Source organism: Brassica oleracea, chromosome C4, assembly GCF_000695525.1.
Source record: "Brassica oleracea var. oleracea cultivar TO1000 chromosome C4, BOL, whole genome shotgun sequence".
NCBI lineage: Eukaryota > Viridiplantae > Streptophyta > Magnoliopsida > Brassicales > Brassicaceae > Brassica > Brassica oleracea.
This window is the reverse complement of record NC_027751.1, coordinates 3225533-3245001: the sequence shown is the minus strand read 5'-3', so window position 1 is coordinate 3245001 and position 19469 is coordinate 3225533. Positions and strand designations below refer to the sequence as shown.

At 29.9% G+C, this 19469-nt stretch overlaps 2 protein-coding genes and 1 long non-coding RNA gene across 3 annotated transcripts; 1 reads left to right on the top strand and 2 right to left on the bottom strand.

Annotated features, from left to right (window-relative positions):
- Positions 1-2282: 2282 nt before the first annotated feature.
- LOC106341819 (beta-glucosidase 15-like) lies at positions 2283-11228 on the bottom strand. Its single transcript, XM_013780547.1, has 8 exons — positions 11045-11228; positions 10872-10941; positions 10565-10623; positions 10352-10427; positions 10189-10266; positions 3106-3193; positions 2705-2960; positions 2283-2532 (listed from the first exon to the last, which is right to left on the bottom strand). The coding sequence occupies exons 1-8, from the start codon at positions 11192-11194 to the stop codon at positions 2305-2307; spliced, it is 1005 nt and encodes a 334-aa protein (XP_013636001.1). The 5' UTR covers positions 11195-11228; the 3' UTR covers positions 2283-2304.
- Positions 3547-5334, top strand: LOC106341824. Its single transcript, XR_001269772.1, has 4 exons — positions 3547-3948; positions 4037-4081; positions 4245-4396; positions 4529-5334. It is a non-coding gene; the product is annotated as an uncharacterized LOC106341824 (long non-coding RNA).
- A 2236-nt stretch (positions 11229-13464) lies between the features above and the next one.
- LOC106339807 (beta-glucosidase 27-like) lies at positions 13465-16329 on the bottom strand. Its single transcript, XM_013778682.1, has 11 exons — positions 16228-16329; positions 15961-16121; positions 15709-15840; positions 15536-15613; positions 15339-15426; positions 14980-15235; positions 14715-14830; positions 14401-14618; positions 14153-14290; positions 13954-14062; positions 13465-13835 (listed from the first exon to the last, which is right to left on the bottom strand). The coding sequence occupies exons 1-11, from the start codon at positions 16233-16235 to the stop codon at positions 13517-13519; spliced, it is 1623 nt and encodes a 540-aa protein (XP_013634136.1). The 5' UTR covers positions 16236-16329; the 3' UTR covers positions 13465-13516.
- Positions 16330-19469: the final 3140 nt, after the last annotated feature.

Below are 19469 nucleotides of genomic sequence, written 5' to 3'. Positions count from 1 at the left end.
TTTTTTGAACATAATATCCGGAATGTTAAATATCTTATTTTAAAGTTTGGCAAATTATAGCATATGCAAAAAAATCATTTCAGTGGAGTGAATCATCGTCACCTTATGAAAACATGAAAAGAGACTACATACCAATATTCCTCAATTTAGTTAAATACATTTAGAAATTGAATTTTTAGAACACTAAAAAAAATTTTGGATTTATTTTTAAGAGAATCCCTGATAAAAATTGAGTCTCTTAATATTTTTTATCATTAAATACTAAATATTAAAAACAAAAAAGAGAGAAAAAAAATGAAATTTTTAAAAAAATTATTATTTTTTGGATCTGATCGTAATGAGTTGTAACTTTATATTTTATGTTGTATAAATTAAGTGATATTTATTTTGTTGTAGGTTTCTTTTGTTGCTGTAAATTAGTAAAACATTATTTGGTTTCGAAATAAAGTTTTCTTTAGTAAAAAATAAAAAATAAAGTTTTCTACAAAAATATTTTATCTATTGTTGAATTTTTTTTTTTTGTATCCTACTTGGTAATATGGTATCCCCAAAAAATTCATCATAAATAGAAATAAAATTCTTTGAATAAAATTACGTCAAAACTTATTATAATCGTAGCTCTATTATAAGAGCAATCTCATCGGTTTGAGTCCCACTTGGGTATCTTAAAAGGTAAAAAATAGTATTGTAATAAATTCAATTTAAGTAATTAAATTGCCATTTCAAAAAAATCTTAAAACAATAGAAAGTAGCTATTTGGAATTTGACTTATCTATTCTTAAAAACTTCTATTAAGAACGGTTTTTTACTTTTTCTTACTTCATTTAATTTTTTAATATTTATAATTATAATCTTTAGATATTTTGTGAAAGCTTCTCACTGGAGCTGCTTTAATGTTCTTGTTAACCATGAAGTTTTGATATTGGTCCATAACCGCTAGCAAAAATAAATTTCTATTAAAACTCCAATGTGATAAAGTGGAACATGCATGGAAAGGTGGAGAGTCTTGCTGAATCGCCAGGATATCATTCTAATTTGCATTTGATCACGGTCTTTGCGCTGAATAAGCTCCATAGACTGCAACATAAATCACCTGGATTCGATGTTTGTGGAATAATAATGATGGCATAAATAATACTCCCTCCGTTTCTAATTGTAACTGGTTTTGCTTAAAAGCACGAATATTTAGAAAATTGTTATTTAAAAATATATATCATTTAACTAATTAATTCAACCAATTATTAAAAACCTAACATTATTTTATTGGTCACACAATATCCAATAAATGAAAAAGATGCATTGAAATATGTAAACTACTTATATTGTGAAACAAACTCTTTTTGCTAAAACTACTTACATTTAGAAACGGAGGGAATAGTTTTTTTAAGAAAGCCAATTTTGTTTTGGGTTGACTTTAATCTTTTGAAAATTATTCCATCCTGTCTTGTTGTTCTTCTAAGAAATCGTATAATTATTTTTGTTTTCTCCGAAATCCTTTTTCAAAGTTTTTTTGGATTAAATTTTAAATATCTTATTTTAAAGTTGGACAAATTATAGCATATGCAAGAAAATCATTTCGGTGGAGTGAATCATCGTCACCTTATGAAAACATGAAAAGAGACTGCATACCAATATTCCTCAATTTAGTTAAATACATTTAGAAATTGGATTTTTAGAACACTAAAAAAAATTTTGGATTTATTTTTAAGAGAATCCCTGATAAAAATTGAGTCCCTTAATAATTGTTTTTCATTAAATACTAAATATAAAAAACAGAAAAAAATAAAAAAATAAAATTAAAAAAAACTTTATATTTTCTGTTGTAGAATTTAAGTGATATCTATTTTGTTGTATGTTTTTTTGCAGCTGTAAATTCGTAAAACACTATTTTGTTTAGAAATAAAGTTTTCTTTAGTAAAAAATAAAAATAAAGTTTTCTACGGCCTTAAAATAAAATATTACTGTAGAAAATTTTATTTTTATTTTTTACTAAAAACTTTATTTCTAAACAAATAGTGTTTGTTGTAAAAAACAAAAACAAAATAGTGTTTTAGGAATTTACAGCAGCAAAAGAAACCTATAACAAAATAGATATCACTTAAATTCTTCACTATCATGTCGTTAAAAAATTTCTAGCCTTTTATCATTTCTTATTTTGTTTTGTGATATTATTTATTTATAGAAATGATAGAAAAGTATACGAAAATGTTATGTTACCGTAGTACACACAAGGGAAAAGGCAATGTGATGTTATACGTTGCGCCACATTGTTACATGTATATAATTGATGCCAATGAAATCAGATTAGCCCTTAAGCATCTTAGATTGTTGAGCGGTGAATGTAGGTAAACGACCGCCTTTAACGTTGTTGACCATGTCGACTGGGTATTTACCAGTTACAAGTGGCTCCAGAAAGTAGTCAAATGTGAAGGCCATGATTCGTGCCGCAGCTAACCTATCTGCGGCTGATTCTGTATAGGGCAAGTACCAACCCGCGCTCAAAGCGATACCAACTTGACCTTTTTGAGATGCCTGTTTAACGATATTTAAGAGCAGATTTCTCATACTTAGCAAAGATATAAACAGAAAAATAACCGATGATTCATAACACGGGTTATTTTCTGTGTACGATGGTTATGAACATGGTCAGTTTTAGTAACTTGAGGACCAAGAAACAGAGTGGAGCCTTGTTTTTTCAATTCACCTTGTATTTTTCCCTGTAGACTTTTACGGCGGCTCCGTGAGCAAGGAGGAGGTTGTGACCGACGATATAAGGCTCGGTAATTCCATCCCCGCCTTTGCAATTAGATTTTGTGAAATTGGAGCATCTTCCTGGAGCCATTCCACCTGCAACATACCCTTGTTGCACCACTGTTAATGGCTCGTTCAATGTCATCCAGTGCTTCACTCTATCTCCAAAATTCTTAAAGCAAATATCCGCATAATTTTGAAAATCGTTTCTGTTTAATCCACCAAAACAAAACAAAAACACTCAATAAAATTAGCAAATTTTGCTGTTAGTATATATGATCTATCATGTTTGTTGTCAATAGAACGGTGATATTATACAAGCTTAAAAGAAAATTATACGTTTGGAGGACTTACACAATCTCTGCGCCACGGAATCCACCGAAAGCATCTTCAAGGCTTTGTGGTGTGTCCCAATGGAAAATTGTGGCAAAAGGCTTAATTCCTACAGGCAGTGACACAATATTACATTACCGCTTGTGTAGCCGTTATCACTAAAAGGCATATCTTATATTTGAAGGGTGAAAGAAATTTGATTATCGTTATCACAATACTAAAAGCCAGATATCCTGAAATTTTAGCTTGTCCACGTCCCCAAAGAAAATCGACCAATGGGAAGTTGTTTTTTTTGCCACATCACACACGGATGTGACACGTGTCTCTTCTTTATTTTTTATTTTGATTCGTGACTTCTATTGGGCTCATACGGGAAAGGTTTTGGCCCGTTATTTTGATCGAGTTCAGACATTGAAACAAAGTTGATCTCAGCTGATAATGGCAAGGAGACTCTAACTTCTTTGATTCTTACAACTTCCAATTCAAAGGTTTTTTATTACACAATCTTTTTCTCTTGCCTCTGACTATAAAAAAGTGATCTTCTTTATGGATTCGTGATAGTTTAGTCCAAGATATTCTCTTGAGATGTTGATTTTGTGTTTGTGATCATGTTTCGAGAGAGATTGTTGGACCCAAGAGAAGCAAGCATGATTAAGCTGGAAGCAATAAAAACTTAACGGAGACGTGTATGTGGGATATCACAATGTTGAAGGTGATTCTTAGATGCATCAACGTGGTTAGCTCCAACACGATCGTAGCCAGTTGATTGGTAGCCTTGAGGTGTCAATCGATACAAAGCTTCAAACATCCACTATGAAGATTGACAGTGTTTATTTTGGCCACCATCTCTCTCTAACAATCATGGTTAAGTTGTTTGTCACCAATCTATGTTTATGCTTGTGTTGGTTGTTGCAAAAGATCTGTTTCTCTAACCCCATAATAATCATTTCAGATTTTGAACTGGCAGGAGAAGTTAATCCGAGTTCACATTGATCGAGTATGTTGTTATACGCTGATAAAGATTTGATTCCCTTTTTCTATCGCAATGTCTCTTTTAGTATATCAATATATGCGTCTATATTTCTACTTCAGTGACCCATAATTTTATTAGTCGGCAGACCGTTGCTGCCCTACTGACTCTAAAAGCTTTGTGCTGACAGGTAAAGGGCATCTGAAGTACTTCTACAATCCTATGTATACACATTAAAAGTTGGTTAGTATCAGTTTGAGTGGTACTTTATCAGTGGCTCTTCTCTGGGACCCATGCAACAGACCGACCGCTGCAGAGGCTCTGTACGTCCCGTTCTTTCAGGTAAACAAAAGAGTATTTGCTTCGATCCTATGGCTGTTACCGTTCCTGTTTAGATCTTGCTGATGGATATTCATAGTTTAAATTTATTCATTTTGAAGTCTCTAATGGGCTTCATTCATTGCATTTATACAGATTCAACCGCAAGTGTGGCCAGAGATAGTCCCCCTGAAACGAGGATACCAATGGGATAAAGTGTTGTAGTCGGATTTTTTGAATACCTTAAGTTGAGCAGCGGTATGAACTAAAGCAGAGTGATCTGTGGCCACTACATCTTGAAGAATAAAAATGGAAGGAGTGAGGCCAAAAAGAAAATGAAAAGACATGCGAGTGAGTGAGGGAGAGAGGGAGAGAGAGAGAGGGAGAGAGGTGAGTGCAGGTAAAAAGTAAAATCATGTTGTGAACATTAATCTAAAAAGTAAAATCATGCTGTGAACATTAATCTGCATCGAAGTTAATTTAACTGCTTCCACCGTAATATTTTATTTTTCTTTTGCGTTGGTTTTATTCTGGATGAAGAATAGAAAGATTAATCAAGTGTTGTGATGCAGACGTAGCTATCATTGGATAACTATTTACTTCAGGTTTGGAAGATCACCATGAGGAATTTCCCCTGAGAAGTTGTTTGCAGGGTTCAAGACTCTTAAGTCTGGCCAAACTTGAAAGAGAAGCTGCGATGCTTCCCCTGAGTTTTTTAAATATCAAGAACCTTAAGATTCTTTAACTCATGGAAAATCGCTGGTAATGGACCCGGAAAGTGATTAAGTGTAAGATAGAGATGAGTCAGGTTCTTGAGGTTGATGATAGAAAATGGCCTTTGTTTCTATCTGTAACAAATAATTCTTTAGCTGGAGAATATTTGCTGATAAAATATGTGTTGTGTTGTGAAACTGGAAAGATACGCGGGCAATGTATAGCCGGTAAAAAATATATGTTTTACAGTCCAGAAAAAAATTGACGGAGCCATCAACAAATCGTGACCATTTCTCTTCGTTTAAGTTTTTGATTGTTCTGTTATTTGATTCTTGCGTGAAAAAATTTCCCACCAAAAGCTACTTCTCTATAATGTAACCAAGCGGCAGAAGTCGTGACTGGTGTAACAATTTCTTTATAAGTGAAAATAGGAATATATTGATAAACATGTTGAAAAAGGTTGAAATAATCTACAACATCTTAAAATTAATGATAAAAAGATAAGAACGTTGTACAATTTAAAGGAAAAGATGAAATCCTATTTAGTAAAGAAGATTATTCAAAATTGATAATAGAATAAGACAATAGAACAATAAAGAAAGGAGCTTGACATATTAAGCATGGATTAAATTGGTTATCTTTAAAAAAAAAAAAATTGGTTATCTGTTGACCAGAAAATATTGGTGTCGAAATTGTTTTATTCATTGAGGAAAAACCTTACTTACATATCATGCATTTAAAAAACAAATGTCAAAATACATATTATGCATTATCATATGACATCCAAAGACAACTACAATATAGAATTTTAACCACAATAAAAAATTTGTTATACTTTGTTAATAACTATTTTTCAAGAAAATAACAATATTATGCAAATACTATTATGACCAGTGTTCAAAATTGATTAATACATATATATATATATATATATTGGAAAATTAGATGGTACAAATAAATCAAAATATATGTAGGGCAGGTTGAAGAAAAAAACTTCGAAAGAGAAATGTTCTAATTTGTGTATATTTGACAATTATTTTACATTAAATATTAATAATCAAGATAAAAAAATTCAGAACATAACTAAGATTAATTAATTATTAATTCATTTTCTTGATTATGTTATACATAGTTTCTAATAATGAATATAATTTTAAAATTGTCTAAAAGGCATATATTTTTATAACACATATCTATATATATAAATATAAATACCAAACAAATAACAAAAATTATAGGATAATCTCGGGCGTAACCCGGACCCGACCCTAGTTTTCTTAATGTTAGAAGATTCCTTTCTATAAGTGTTGTAAATAATTTAGTGGCCAGCATGTAAATTTTAAATAATTTAGTGGCCAGCATGTAAATTTTCCAATTTTTTATTTTCCATTTTTTTACTGAAATCAAACTACACTTTAGATTCAGGCTTCTCCCCTATAGACGTCAGTGGCGAAGCCCATAACTTTTTCTTATCGGGGTTAAAGTTAGGTAATTAAATTTTATTATTTTGTTTTCGGTGTGTTTAAATTTTTGTGGGATCAAACATAATATTTTTATGGGTCAGCACATTACTTATCTACAAGAATGCATATATTTCCCCCCCCCCCCCCCTCCTCTTGAATCTTATATTTGATATCTTTTTAACAAGGAAATAAAATATTGTCAAATTATATTATAACTTTTAAATTAAAAGGTAAAAAAAAATAGTAATTACAAAAAAAATTAAACCCTAAATCTCTTAATCCCTAAACCCTAGATCCTTAAACCCTAAACTCTAGGATAAATCCTAAACTCTAAATCAAAATCACTAAACACTAAAACACTCGAGGGTTTAGGGTGTTAGTGTTTTTTTATTTAGAGTTTAAAATTTATCCAAGGGTTTACGGTTTACCCAAGAATTTACGGTTTACCCAAGGGTTTAAGGTTTACCTAAGGGTTTAGTGTTTATGATTTAGGGTTTAGGGATTAGGATTTAGGGTTTACTGTTTTGTTGACGATGTTAAAAATATTGTTTTTTAATTCTTTTTTCTATAACTACTATTTTTTTTTACTTTTTTTTTATTTTAAAAACATAATATAACTTGACAATATTTTGTTTACTTTTTTAAAAGATATTAAATTCGAAATAATGAAATTCTATTGGATGATGAACTTAGAGGAACCCAAGAATAATTCATTTTTAAAAATGAGGTGGGGTCAACTGACCCCCTACTCCCTTCTTACATCTGCTCCTGATAGGTGTGCAATAAGAGCATTCGCACAGGTCCAAAAAAAATTTGGCAGTTTTTTTGGTTAAGAGTTTAGAATTTATTTTGAAATATTTAGGGTCTTTTTTTTTTTTTGTAACTGGTCAAACAAGGTAATCCCTCAGTATATTTAGGGTCTTTTTTGGGAAAATGGTTTTATTCGTTCTAGACTTCTAGTACAGCTGAACTTGCATAGAATCCATAGAAACATTGAGACGGGTGTGCTTATGTTATCCAGTTGTCACTAAAATTTCTCGTCAAAATATTTAAGGTAAATATATTAATATCTAACTAGATTTTGATCCGCGCGGGTTTGTTTGTTTTTTTTTTCAATTGACAAATATTTAGTAAATGTCATATTTCATATATTTGTGTTTTATTTTATAAAAGACTTAAACTTTTTATCTTTCTTTATCGTGTTTCATTTTAAATGACTATTTATGTTTAAAAAAAAAAATTTTTAAAAAATTAAACTGTATTTCTTTAATGAATTAAGTTGGTATAACTCTGATAAATTAATTTTATTATGTGGTTAATATTTTTAATAAAAAAATTATATACTTTTAATAAAGATTTATACTTTTCAATGAAAAAATTCAATTTTTTTATGAATGCTTAAATTATATTAAGAAAAGAAAAAAAATAATTAAGAATGGTTGAAAAAAAATTATTTGAACTTGGATTCAGTGGCCCAAAAGAAAAAAAAAATGTGAGAATTAGATCTGATTTCTTTATCGGCCCAAATGGCCCAAGAGAGATATGATGTAGACAGTGGGCTGGATCCGAAAAAATGACTCAATATAGATGTGTTATTAATATTACTTGATTGTCCTTAATGAAACATGCAATGTTAATAAAGAGAGGGCATGCTAAGGTAAAAATGACAATAGAATCATGTTTTAATAGTATAGATGTGAAGTGGAAAAATTTTAGCATAAAAATTTGAAGTTTTTGATAAGCTCACATACTGGGTATTACTGTATTAGAACATCTCCAAAAAGAACTCTATTTTCAAGTTTCTAAAACTTTATATTTGAAATTTCAATGTGTTTTTCTCCAGAAGTGAAACTTCAAACCTAACTTCAAAATTATTTATATTTTACACTATGGTCCTTATATTTGTCATAGTTGATGTAAATTCATAAAACTTCTATAAATAACTAGTACATATATATAAATATTTCAGAAATATTAATTAAAAAAATCTTACACTAGAATATAAAATTATAAATAAAAATACATAATTAAATATTAAACTGCAAGCAAATAATACATTATTCCATAAAATTATTTCCGTAATACTCTCATATATGATCAACTAGTGCATTTCGAATTAAGAAATGATTCTCTTTATTTTTTATTTGTAGATTACGAGCCAAAAATTGTTGAAATCGGATATCCTCATAATATACCCGCTGATAGTTTGATACCATCAAACGAAAAAATCCTTGATCTTTTAAACAAAAGTACAACAAGCAGGAAAAAAAATCATGGGATGATTGAATTACGACTGCAAAATGAAGCAAAAAGTTAGCTTTTAAAGAAGTAAAAGAGAAAAATAAAATATTGCTAAAAAACTTAGCTTCTATCGATGATGTTAATATTTGTGAATACATTCGATCTGAACAAGAAAGAATCGTACGAAAAAGGCGTCAAGAGCAACAACAACAATCATCTTCGGTTACACAAAATTTGTTTGGGCAATATTTTGGAGATTTGAGAGGTTCTGGAGCAAATTTACCAGACTATTAGTGTTGTTATAATATTTAAACTTGAGTAATAATTATGTCTTCATGTGTCTTTTTAATAAGTTTTTATTATGGTTTTTTGTAATATTCTTGTTGTTTAATTCTAGTTTTAAAATATTATAAATCTTGTTTTAAATTTTTTATTTAATTTCATGTGTAAAACTTAAATTTATAAAACAAATTTGAATATTTATGAGATATAAAAGTTTTAAGGATTAAAACAATAAATAAAAAAATATTTAAGAATTACATATATGATGTATAATTGTAAGGACCAAAATGCAAATAAAAAGATGAAACTTCAAATTTGAAGTTTTGAAAAGTGAAACTCTATATTTGGAGTTTATATAGAGTTTCACTTTTCAAAACTTCAAAGTTTTGAAGTTCTTTTTTGGAGAGCAAAAAACTCTATATTTGGAGTTATAGAATTTTTTTTAAAGACGCTCTTAATGATATATTCGGTGATAAATTCTAGTTGAGAAATCACCAATAGTGATATCATTATTTCGAAGTCAGACATCTTTAGTTTTATCTCGTTGGCGTTATGTTTTTGTATTTTGAAGATATAAACTCCAGAAAAAATGCATGCTCAGTAACAAGTCATTAGAAGAAAATCTTAGTATAAGCATAATACCGTGAAACAGATTTGTAATCCAATGAATCAGAGTTAGAAAGTACACATACATAAGTCTAATGCAACTTGATTACAATTTTTTGGAAAAAAAAATGATGCAAAATGGTTGATTCCAAATGGTTGATTCCATTGATTCCATAAATAATGGAATCAACCTTTTTTTTCAGGTAAAAAAAAAACGGTTGATTCCATTAATTCCATAAATAATTAAATAAAATAGTAAGTTGATGACAAAAAAAAATTAGATAAAATACAAAGAAAACTATTGCATAAAAAATTTGTTCATGAATGAATATAATGAATTATATTCCATTTTTTGTATTCCATTCATATCATTTTATTTACTTTTATTCTACTAATATTTTATTAGTTTACCAGTTAAACACTGTTTGTACTAAAATCTTAAATCGAAGTAATGTGAAACAGAGAGAGTTACTTTATAATATATGCAAACTGGATGTCGTATTTTTTTACCTTTGGACAAAAGCTCATTGATTAAGTTGTTGTAATAGTCAATACCAGCCTGGTTAGTTCCTCCTTTTAAATTTCCTCCTAAATAATTAACCGCTGAGTCATATTATTGGTTCTCGAAATTATTCAAATCACATGTGAACAACCTTCAAAGAGAAGAACTTACGAGGCAATATTCTCGACCATGAGATAGAAAATCTGTAAGCATTGAAGCCAATTTGATGCAATAAAGCCACATCTTCCTGCAATCCAATGTTTTAATACAATTGATATATAATTGAAAAAGAAAATAATATAATTGATATAAAAAAAAAAGATTGTGTGATTTTGAGGCCAATGCCAACAAAATTTACAGAATGCCAAAAAAGAAGACAATTACCTTGTAAAGATGGTAAGAGTCAGCTGCAACAGACCCGTTGCTACCATCCTTTATCTTCTCTGGCGAATTAAAAAATAAATAAAAGCATTAGTTGAGTTTATCAACTATACTCCCATTAAACATTAACTGACCCCATCGCTCCATCCCTTATCTTTTTCAGTGGTATTTCACGTTTGGTCCTTTTCAAATATCATGAGAGACCAGCCAATCTTTAATACAGATTCACACATTACACATATATGCGTGGATCTTCAATCCAAACTATTCTTTAGATCCTGTAAACCTGAGATTTGAATTAAAGTTAAACCTGGATATTTTTCAGAGTATGTATCCCAGATACTTGGTCCTCTACCATCTTGATGGGCAGCCCCTTCAATCTAAAAATATTAAATAAAACGCCATAAATCATCTAATATCAGTTATCAGATTTATTTTAAGAAAAATGAATAACAACATTTAGAAGAAACCAAAAAGAAATACCTGGTAAGCAGATGTTGCAGACCCAAAAATGAAATCTTCTGGAAAATCACTTCTTCTTACTTTAGGTGTTGAAGAGTTGTTACTGGCAGCAAGTACTTCATTGGAGGCCAAGACAATGAGCACTAGTAAACAAAGATACTTTCCTCTCATTCTTTATTTTCTTTTGGGTGTCAATTTTTTTACTCAGAAGATGATGAAGTTGGGTTTGAACTAGTTGCGTGATTCTATATAAATAGAGAAAACTTTGGGTTAAACGTTGTGTTAATTGTTGTTAAATAAGATATTAATTATGCAAGTAAATTGTATTTACCATATTTTTATCAGGTTGGGAATAGATCTATCCTCAACATACTACTACTAAAACCTGACACGATATTATATCTAATTAATTAATACTGATTTTCATGTGACGAAATCAAGTTAATTTTTAATTCTCCAGTTCTTGTTAAGGAAGTTATTTTAATTGATAATACTCCCTCAGTATTTTTATATTTCACGTTTTAAAAAAAAAAATTTATTCCAAATTATTTGACGTTTTCAATTTTCTACGTAAATACTTTAATGCTAGATGACCAATGATATTATAGTTTCTATTTTATTATTGATTAAATTAAATTGTGGTTCGGTAAATAATTAATGATATTTTTGTTTAAAAAATTAAATGTTTTTTAATCTATGTGCACAATCTTAAAACGTTAGATATAAAAAAAAAGGAGGAAGTATAAATTAATTAGTGTCCACATGCACATGGAAAAAATTGTCCCCTTTTAATAAATGTCCATATGCAGTAAAACTATTTTATAGTTAGTTTACCTTTTTGTTTTCCAAAAAAAAAGTTAGTTTACCTTTTTAATATTAGATTTTAAATATATAAATAAACTACATTAAAATACATTGTTCTCTCAGTAACAGGCTTTTTATTTGTTTCAATTTTGTTGGATTTCTTTTTGATCTTCTCGTTCCAAACGTTGTTTCAAATATTTATTAAATCAATTTATATACTTCCTCCGTTTCACTTTATTTGTTGTTTTAGACTTATGCATACGGATTAAGAAAATATTTAATTTTATATATTTTCAAAATAAAAACATCATTACCCATACACCTAACCATATTTCAACCAATGAAAAAATAAACAGAATAATCTTATTAATAAATATTGCATTGAAATCATAAAACAATAACGAAAATTTTTCTCCAAAAAGACATTTAAATTGAAACGGAGGGAGTACTTCTTACGGGTACTTTCACAGGTTGGTGTGGGCTGTGGAACACGTTTGGAGTAGACCAGGCGGTCAAAATATTACTATTAAAATTAACACAATATAATTAATTAAGACTTCGATTTTCATGAGAATCAAGTCTTGATTATCGGGGATCTTGTAAAAGAAGTTATTTTAAATTATAGATATAAAACAAATGAGATAACATCAACTTTTTGACAAAAGGGTATTCAAAATCTAAAAGAAACTTAAAGATCATTTTATTTTTTTAATATTTTTTGCCAAATAAAACTTCATAGCTTATAACATGTTCGTTAGTTCAAATATTGTAAAGAGCATGTCACAAATATTTATTTATAAAATGAATAATCATAATAATTAATTAATTATTATTTTTTTTTTTTGAAATTTTAAATTACTTCAATACATGTAAATTTGAAAATTGTTTTTAGTAATATTACGTTATTATTCAAATAAACATATGATTTTGCGTATAATTTTTTTTTGTTTTTTTAACTTTAATATTTGAATTTTTGAATCATATTTTGTTAATTAAAATTTTGTTTAGTCATCTCACAAAATAAATTTGTAGCAAAATGTTTTAGTTTCTTTTTGAATATCTATTATTTATTTGAGATTATTTTTTAAAAAAAACTATTTATTTATTTTTAAATATCAAAATTTTTTTTCGTGAAATTTCATTTTTTTATCCCTTTCATATATAATAATATTATTATTTTATTTTTCAGATATTTATTTTTTACTATATATATGATTTAGAAAATATAAAAGGAAATTTTAATTTAAAATAGAATTAAAAACTATTAAAAAGGAAAATCAAAAGAATTTTTAATAGTGGCAGACATATAATATTTTTAGTTCATGAAGTTTATTTTTGAAGTAACCATCACAAGAACTAATGTGAAGGCACCTAGGAAATAAACTTTTCAAATAATGTAAAATAAACTATATGAATAAATTGAAAGTGAATCAATAATAAAAGTACAAATAATTTCTTAACAGATTCTTAAAATTTCATGTTTTGGAAAATAATATATTAGAGAAAAATCACTTATAATTTTAAAAAAAATGTATATTGTAAAAGACAAAAATACACGTGTGTTGTATTATGAGAATTGTTTTATATTTTCTTATTACAATTATTGTGTTATATCTGCATATGTCAATAAAAAATAATTTGTTTCGAACCTTTTTATTCACGTAATAAAATTTAAATAAACAAATGATCTTAGAAAAAGAGTTCAAGGGCTTTAGAGGATTCGGACATCTTAGGTATATAACAGGAAGGCAAACCAGAAGATGTTAAGAATCTCTTCCTCTTCTTATTAACAACAGAGTTCAACATTAATCCTTCTTTCTCGGAATCTTCAATCTCTTCTTTCTTCAAAAACTCTTTGAACCACATTGCCGACATTTTTGGATAACGTTTTAAACCATTGTTGTAGTCTACGTAAAATAGTCCGTATCTAACACCATAACCAGCGTTCCATTCGCAATTGTCAAGCAATGACCATGCATAGTACCCTTCTACTTGAACACCATCCTCCCTAAAAAGAGAATTATATACAGAGTTAATAATAAGAATTTTGAAAGAAAAAAAAAACAACTCAATTAAGCTTTATGCACATGTTTCTTGCTCTAAATTAAAAGAGAATAGAGACTCACTTGATGGCCTGGTGGATGCTTTGGAGATGTTTTTCATGGTACTCTGTCCTCTGAAGATCCATCAGATTCGAGAGTTTAGCTTTCTTTTCATAGTCTATATCGCAATGTCCTAAATAATTGTTAGAACTTTTAGTTACTTTCACATAACAAGGAAAAGGAGATCGGAGGAGGCTACAGATAAATATAAAAGGAAATTTACCATTTTCAGTTATCATAAATTTAGGGCTTCCGTATTTGTTTTTTGCATGATTTAGAAACTTTCTTAACCCTTGCGGGTATAAAAAGTCCCATTCTGAACCACCTCTAGGACCCAAAATTTCTCCAGCTTTGTTTTGTTCTGTTTCATAATAAAGTAATGAAAAATTTGTGAGCCAAGAAACCTAAAATAAAACCATAGACAATATGAAATATCGATTTATGTGTTTGGAAAGAAAAAAAGAAACTCACTTTTCCATTCGATGCATGCGTCGGACCTCCAATTTGGAGTGTTATGATCGACGTCAGCAACATTTTTAACGTAAAAGGCACTGTAATAATTTACTCCCACGAAGTCAAAAGATCCTTTTAACTTCTGAGATTGAGCTGCAGTAAACGACGGTAATCTTTTTCCTATTGATCTTTTCATGACTTCTGGATAATCTCCATAGACCGTTGGATCCATATGCCTTCAAATCAACCCCAAATATATTTTTTAGTCAACATAATAATGTAAAAAGTTGATATCCAAATAGAAAGAAATATCAATACGATCGATCACTCACCACCCAAACATAAATTCCATGGCACGCTCAACTGCTTCGTGATCATCAGGACAGTTCGAGTCGTAAGGTTCGAACCAGACCGGACAATGTGCAATACCGATTTTTCCATCTTTACACTGTAACACGAAATATCATTTTATATCAATAAATTTACTGATAATCGATTCACTAATATCCTAATATATATATACTTGAAAAAGACATGCATGCAAGTTTAAAAGAGTATAAAAAGTAGATTTACAAAATATTTTTTCTTTCTTCGTACCTTTGGGTTATTTCTGAACACTTCAACAGCTTCAGCATGAGCTAAGAGTAGATTGTGACTAACAGTGTACACCTCCAGACCAGATTCACCGGCTAAAGCTGCTTCGTTCATGTAATTAGAGGCGCGGCCAGGAGCTTTTCTCCCTGTATCGTAACCACCAATACTGTAAACCCATGGCTCATTTAGTGTCACCCAATATTTCACACGGTCGCCAAATTCCTCAAAACATATGGTAGCAAAATCGCGGAAATCATCACTGCACCAATAAGGATTGTTAGTATATTCACAAAGTTAGATGTATATAAAAGAGATAGAAACGTTAACAATTAGTATGAATGATGTTTTAATGTATTACTCACACAGCTTTTTCGCTTAGAAACCCGTTGTATTCATCTTCTAAGGCTTGTGGAGTATCCCAATGGAACAAAGTCGCTAGAGGTGTGATTCCTGCAGTTATATAGGATCATGTTAATTAGAAGACATATATATATATTAAAATTAACAATTACATATGATAATTCAATATATACACACGAGGGGGATTAGGGCTATATACCGTTGGCTAGGAGTTCGTCGATGAGGTCGTTGTAGAATTTGATTCCCTCCTTGTTCACTCCTTTGCTTTTCTTTCCATCTATTTTTGGTAGAAAATAAAAGGTTAAATCTGCTTATTGTCTTTGAATGAAGATATTTTCTCACTAAAGAAAAATATGAAAAATTTTAACTTACGAGGAAGAAGCCGAGGCCATGAGATTGAGAATCTGAATGAATCCATATTGATATCTTTCATTCGTTGGATATCATCCTTGTAATGGTGATAAAACTCCACTGCTTGGTCCGCATGAGAGTAACAATTCCTTTCTACACATAAAAGGTTTAAAGTAGTTTACTATATATGTATGGATTCAAATTAAACGATTAAGAAACAAATACATATATAAATATATAAATTAATAGCTCGATTTGTTGATATATATATACCTGGATGCTTGCGGACAAAAGTATCCCAAACACTTAGCCCCCGAGATGCATCGTTCACGGCTCCTTCGTATTGGTAAGCCGATGAGGCAGTCCCGAACAAGAAGCCTTCAGGGAAATTGGATCGGCCAAACGAGTTCTTAGCTGCGTAAATCTTCTTTCCTCTGATATAAAATTTAAACCCGTTAAACTAGCTAGATATATATTATGTCCATGCAAAAAATGAACGTTTCTTCATTACACATAATACTTTAAGTTACTATTACTTACGGCATCATCTTGTTTTGCAACTTATGATCTTTAAGGAATGAAGCTGCAGGGGGTTATTTACTTATTTTTCTCAAACTTATATAAATAAATGAAATGAATGTAATGAGATTTGGGTTGTGACTGAAACGATCGGGTATGGTAAGGTTTTATATAGGCAAACGAAATCGTATTAAGGAACCAAGAATTTTCAAACTTTAATTTAGTCAAACTAGTTGCATACGTGAACTACGTCTATTGACTTGACTTGTTTCGTTTGATTCGAATTAATTTGGCAATTATAACCAAAACGAGAAAAGAGTAGGGTGTGTATGGGGACTACGTCTATGTTGACTTCAAAGGAAAATATATAATAGAAAATACGTAATAAATAAGACAGTGCCGGGGAAAATACGATGCGACTAGGGTGGATTTTAGAATTTTGGATATACAATAAAACATTTGTAAATTAATACTCGATAAATTAATAATTTTTATAAATTAATAAATTTCTCTAATTCTAATTTGGGTCTTTTCAAAATTTGACACAAATCGATAAAATAATAAAATAATATTTTTTTAGAGAATTCTATGTAAAAATATGATCCCATTAAAATTATAAATTTATAATTTATATGTATATATATTTTTATAAGTAAGAACCTATCATTATATTGTTTGTTTTATATTCACAATAAAATTATTTTTATATTTTCTTAACACTTAATATATTTTTGATCAGATTTAGTAATATTAATCTTAAACCATATTTAAATTCTATACAATATATATTTTATACACCAAATAATATAATAAAATTAATATAAATGTCAAATTTCAAAAAATAATAAATAATATTTTTTTATCTTACAATAAATATATCTTAAAATAAGAAATCTAAATAAAGAAACTTTTATAAATTAATATCTCTATAAATTAATAAAATTTTAAAGTCCCAACATTATTAATTTATAGAGCTCTACTGTACATTTTTTTCCTTTCCCTTGAAACTATAGATTTCAATTTTTTTTTTCATAATACAGGTTTTTGGAAACATTCGATTAAAAGATGGGAAATTTGCCAATATGGAACTAAATCACTAAAGTATTGTCCCCTTAGAACTAAGGGGATGTATTCAATTTAACATTTGATGTGATTTGATTTTTAATGGGGTTTTAGATGATTTCAATAAGTTGCAGAGATTTAAGTGACTTTTGTTAAACTACTCTAGAATATCACCTAAAACTATGGGATTTAAGTTTTAATTTTTTTAACTAAGAAATCATACCCAAACACCCTAAAATCACCTGAAAACTTTAAAACTCCACAACTTAAAATATTTTCAATAACAGTGGATTTCAGAGTACTTTAAGAAATGTCAAATTCAATAACAGTGAATTTTAAATGAGTTTTTAAAATTCATGTTTCAATAACAGTAGATTTGTCATTTTAATACAAATCACCTGAAACTCTCAGTTGAATACATCCCCCTAAATCTACAAACCTTGTCCGTATAGAACTAATCCTTGTTCGTATAGAACTAATCCCTATTGAATGTACTGTTTTGTCCTTTTCTTTACAATATACTTAATAAAATTAAAAAAAAATTATACGAATTAAAAATTACAAACTTAATTGAATAAAAATAGGGCAAAATATTCCCAAATATCAATCTCGTTCTCTCCGACTCTCTTTCTCAATCGAGAGACGATTTCTTTCTCGCCGTCGACACCTTCCGCCTCTGAGAGTCTTGGTTCGTCAGAGAGCTTCAACGAGTCGTCACATCTCTTCTTCCTCCTCCTTCTTACGTATTTCCTCTTTCAGAGCCACCGGTTAGATTGTCGTTGTTATCTCCGCCGCCGACGACGATCGGAGCTGTTCAAGCTCGGGAGTAGCTTCTCCTCCCCAATTAAGAACGATTAGGTTCATAGTTGTTTTCTTTTGCTCTTCCTTCATCTTGGTTCCGACAATTTGAAGGTTAGGGTTTGAAATCCCCTTTACGATTTTGCTTTTTTTGTTTGTTTGTTCGTTATGTTTATTTGTTTCGAATTGTGTTTCTATGTAGTTTTGAATTGTCTAATAGACTAGTAAATGTGAGATGGTTATATTTGGTTTGCTGTTAACTTATGGAATTCATGTTTTTTAGGAATGGCGCACCAGTTTCCTAAACGCATTCTTCAAGAAGGAGCTGAGACGCAGATTGATACGATTAACAACACATGTAGACGGACGCTTCTGGAGGCGGTAAAGGTTGCTCTGAATGATGAGTATGAGGAAGTTTTGAAAGACCCTGTCTTCGGTCCGCTTCTCGCGATCATAGAGAACAAGCTCATCTACTCAGGGAAGATTATTCACAGCTTCATGTGTAAGCAGCTCAGAGTTTCCAAGCTTCACGTGCTGTGGTTTCTTTTTGCGAAGAGGCCTCTTAGGTTTTCTATGCAAGAATTTTATGATGTGACTGGATTGAAGTACAAAGAGGAACCCGATGTAGACTTCATTAATTGGAAGAATGATAAGGGGTTCTGGAGCAATGCGCTGAAGACTATACGAAGAACAGCTACGTGTTGGATGGATTCTCATATGCGTTTCAGATATGGATTATGGAAGCAATTCCAGACATTGGTTCTATGGTGGGTAAAAAGATCAAAACAAACATGAAGAAAATGAGATGTAGGAATTGGAAAGGTAGTGGAAAAGTATCATACCAAGATATCACCAGCCTAGAGTCCCACTTCGATAAGGTAACAGATCTTTCTTCTATTAATATTGAGTTCAATAATTGAACAATGTATGCTTATTGTTTCGTTTGTTCTTGCAGGGAGAGGTGTTGGCATTTATATCATCTACTGGTGATTTCGATGTGATTGATAATACTGATTTCGTTAGGGAAGATGAAAAGAAGGACGAAAGAGTTGGTCGTATTGTTGAATAGATCAATGCCAAACAAGACTGCAAGCAATTCGATTGGGAAGTTGAGGCTTTGCCTGCACATATGGACCTTTCTGATTTAAAACAGGATGAAGATGTCACAGAAACACATGTGGAGGAACCGGCTGATGTTGCAGAGGAACCGACTGTTGCTGCAAAAAGAGGCAAACGCAAGCTAATTGATCTTGGTGTCGAGTCTCGAAAGAAACAACTGTTGTATCCTATATTGCTCGATCACATATTCTCCTATCGTGCCCTCGAATCCCACATCGGCTGCATTTGCGACCTTTAGAGCCTTGATTTCCTTGTGAAAAACGGATCTTATCTTCGGCTGTCTC

What these genes read in the sequence shown, in the direction of transcription:
- LOC106341819 (XM_013780547.1), bottom strand. Translation starts at nt 11,194, where the DNA reads ATGAGAGGAAAGTATCTTTGTTTACTAGTGCTCATTGTCTTGGCCTCC. An exon ending in ATGGTCGAGAATATTGCCTC is followed by an intron (nt 10,267 to 10,351) that starts GTAAGTTCTTCT and finishes TTAATTATTTAG; the next exon opens with GAGGAAATTTAAAAGGAGGA. An exon ending in TCTACAGGGAAAAATACAAG is followed by an intron (nt 2,533 to 2,704) that starts GTGAATTGAAAA and finishes ATCGTTAAACAG; the next exon opens with GCATCTCAAAAAGGTCAAGT.
- LOC106339807 (XM_013778682.1), bottom strand. An exon ending in CGACGAACTCCTAGCCAACG is followed by an intron (nt 15,427 to 15,535) that starts GTATATAGCCCT and finishes ATATAACTGCAG; the next exon opens with GAATCACACCTCTAGCGACT. An exon ending in ATTTATGATAACTGAAAATG is followed by an intron (nt 14,063 to 14,152) that starts GTAAATTTCCTT and finishes ACAATTATTTAG; the next exon opens with GACATTGCGATATAGACTAT.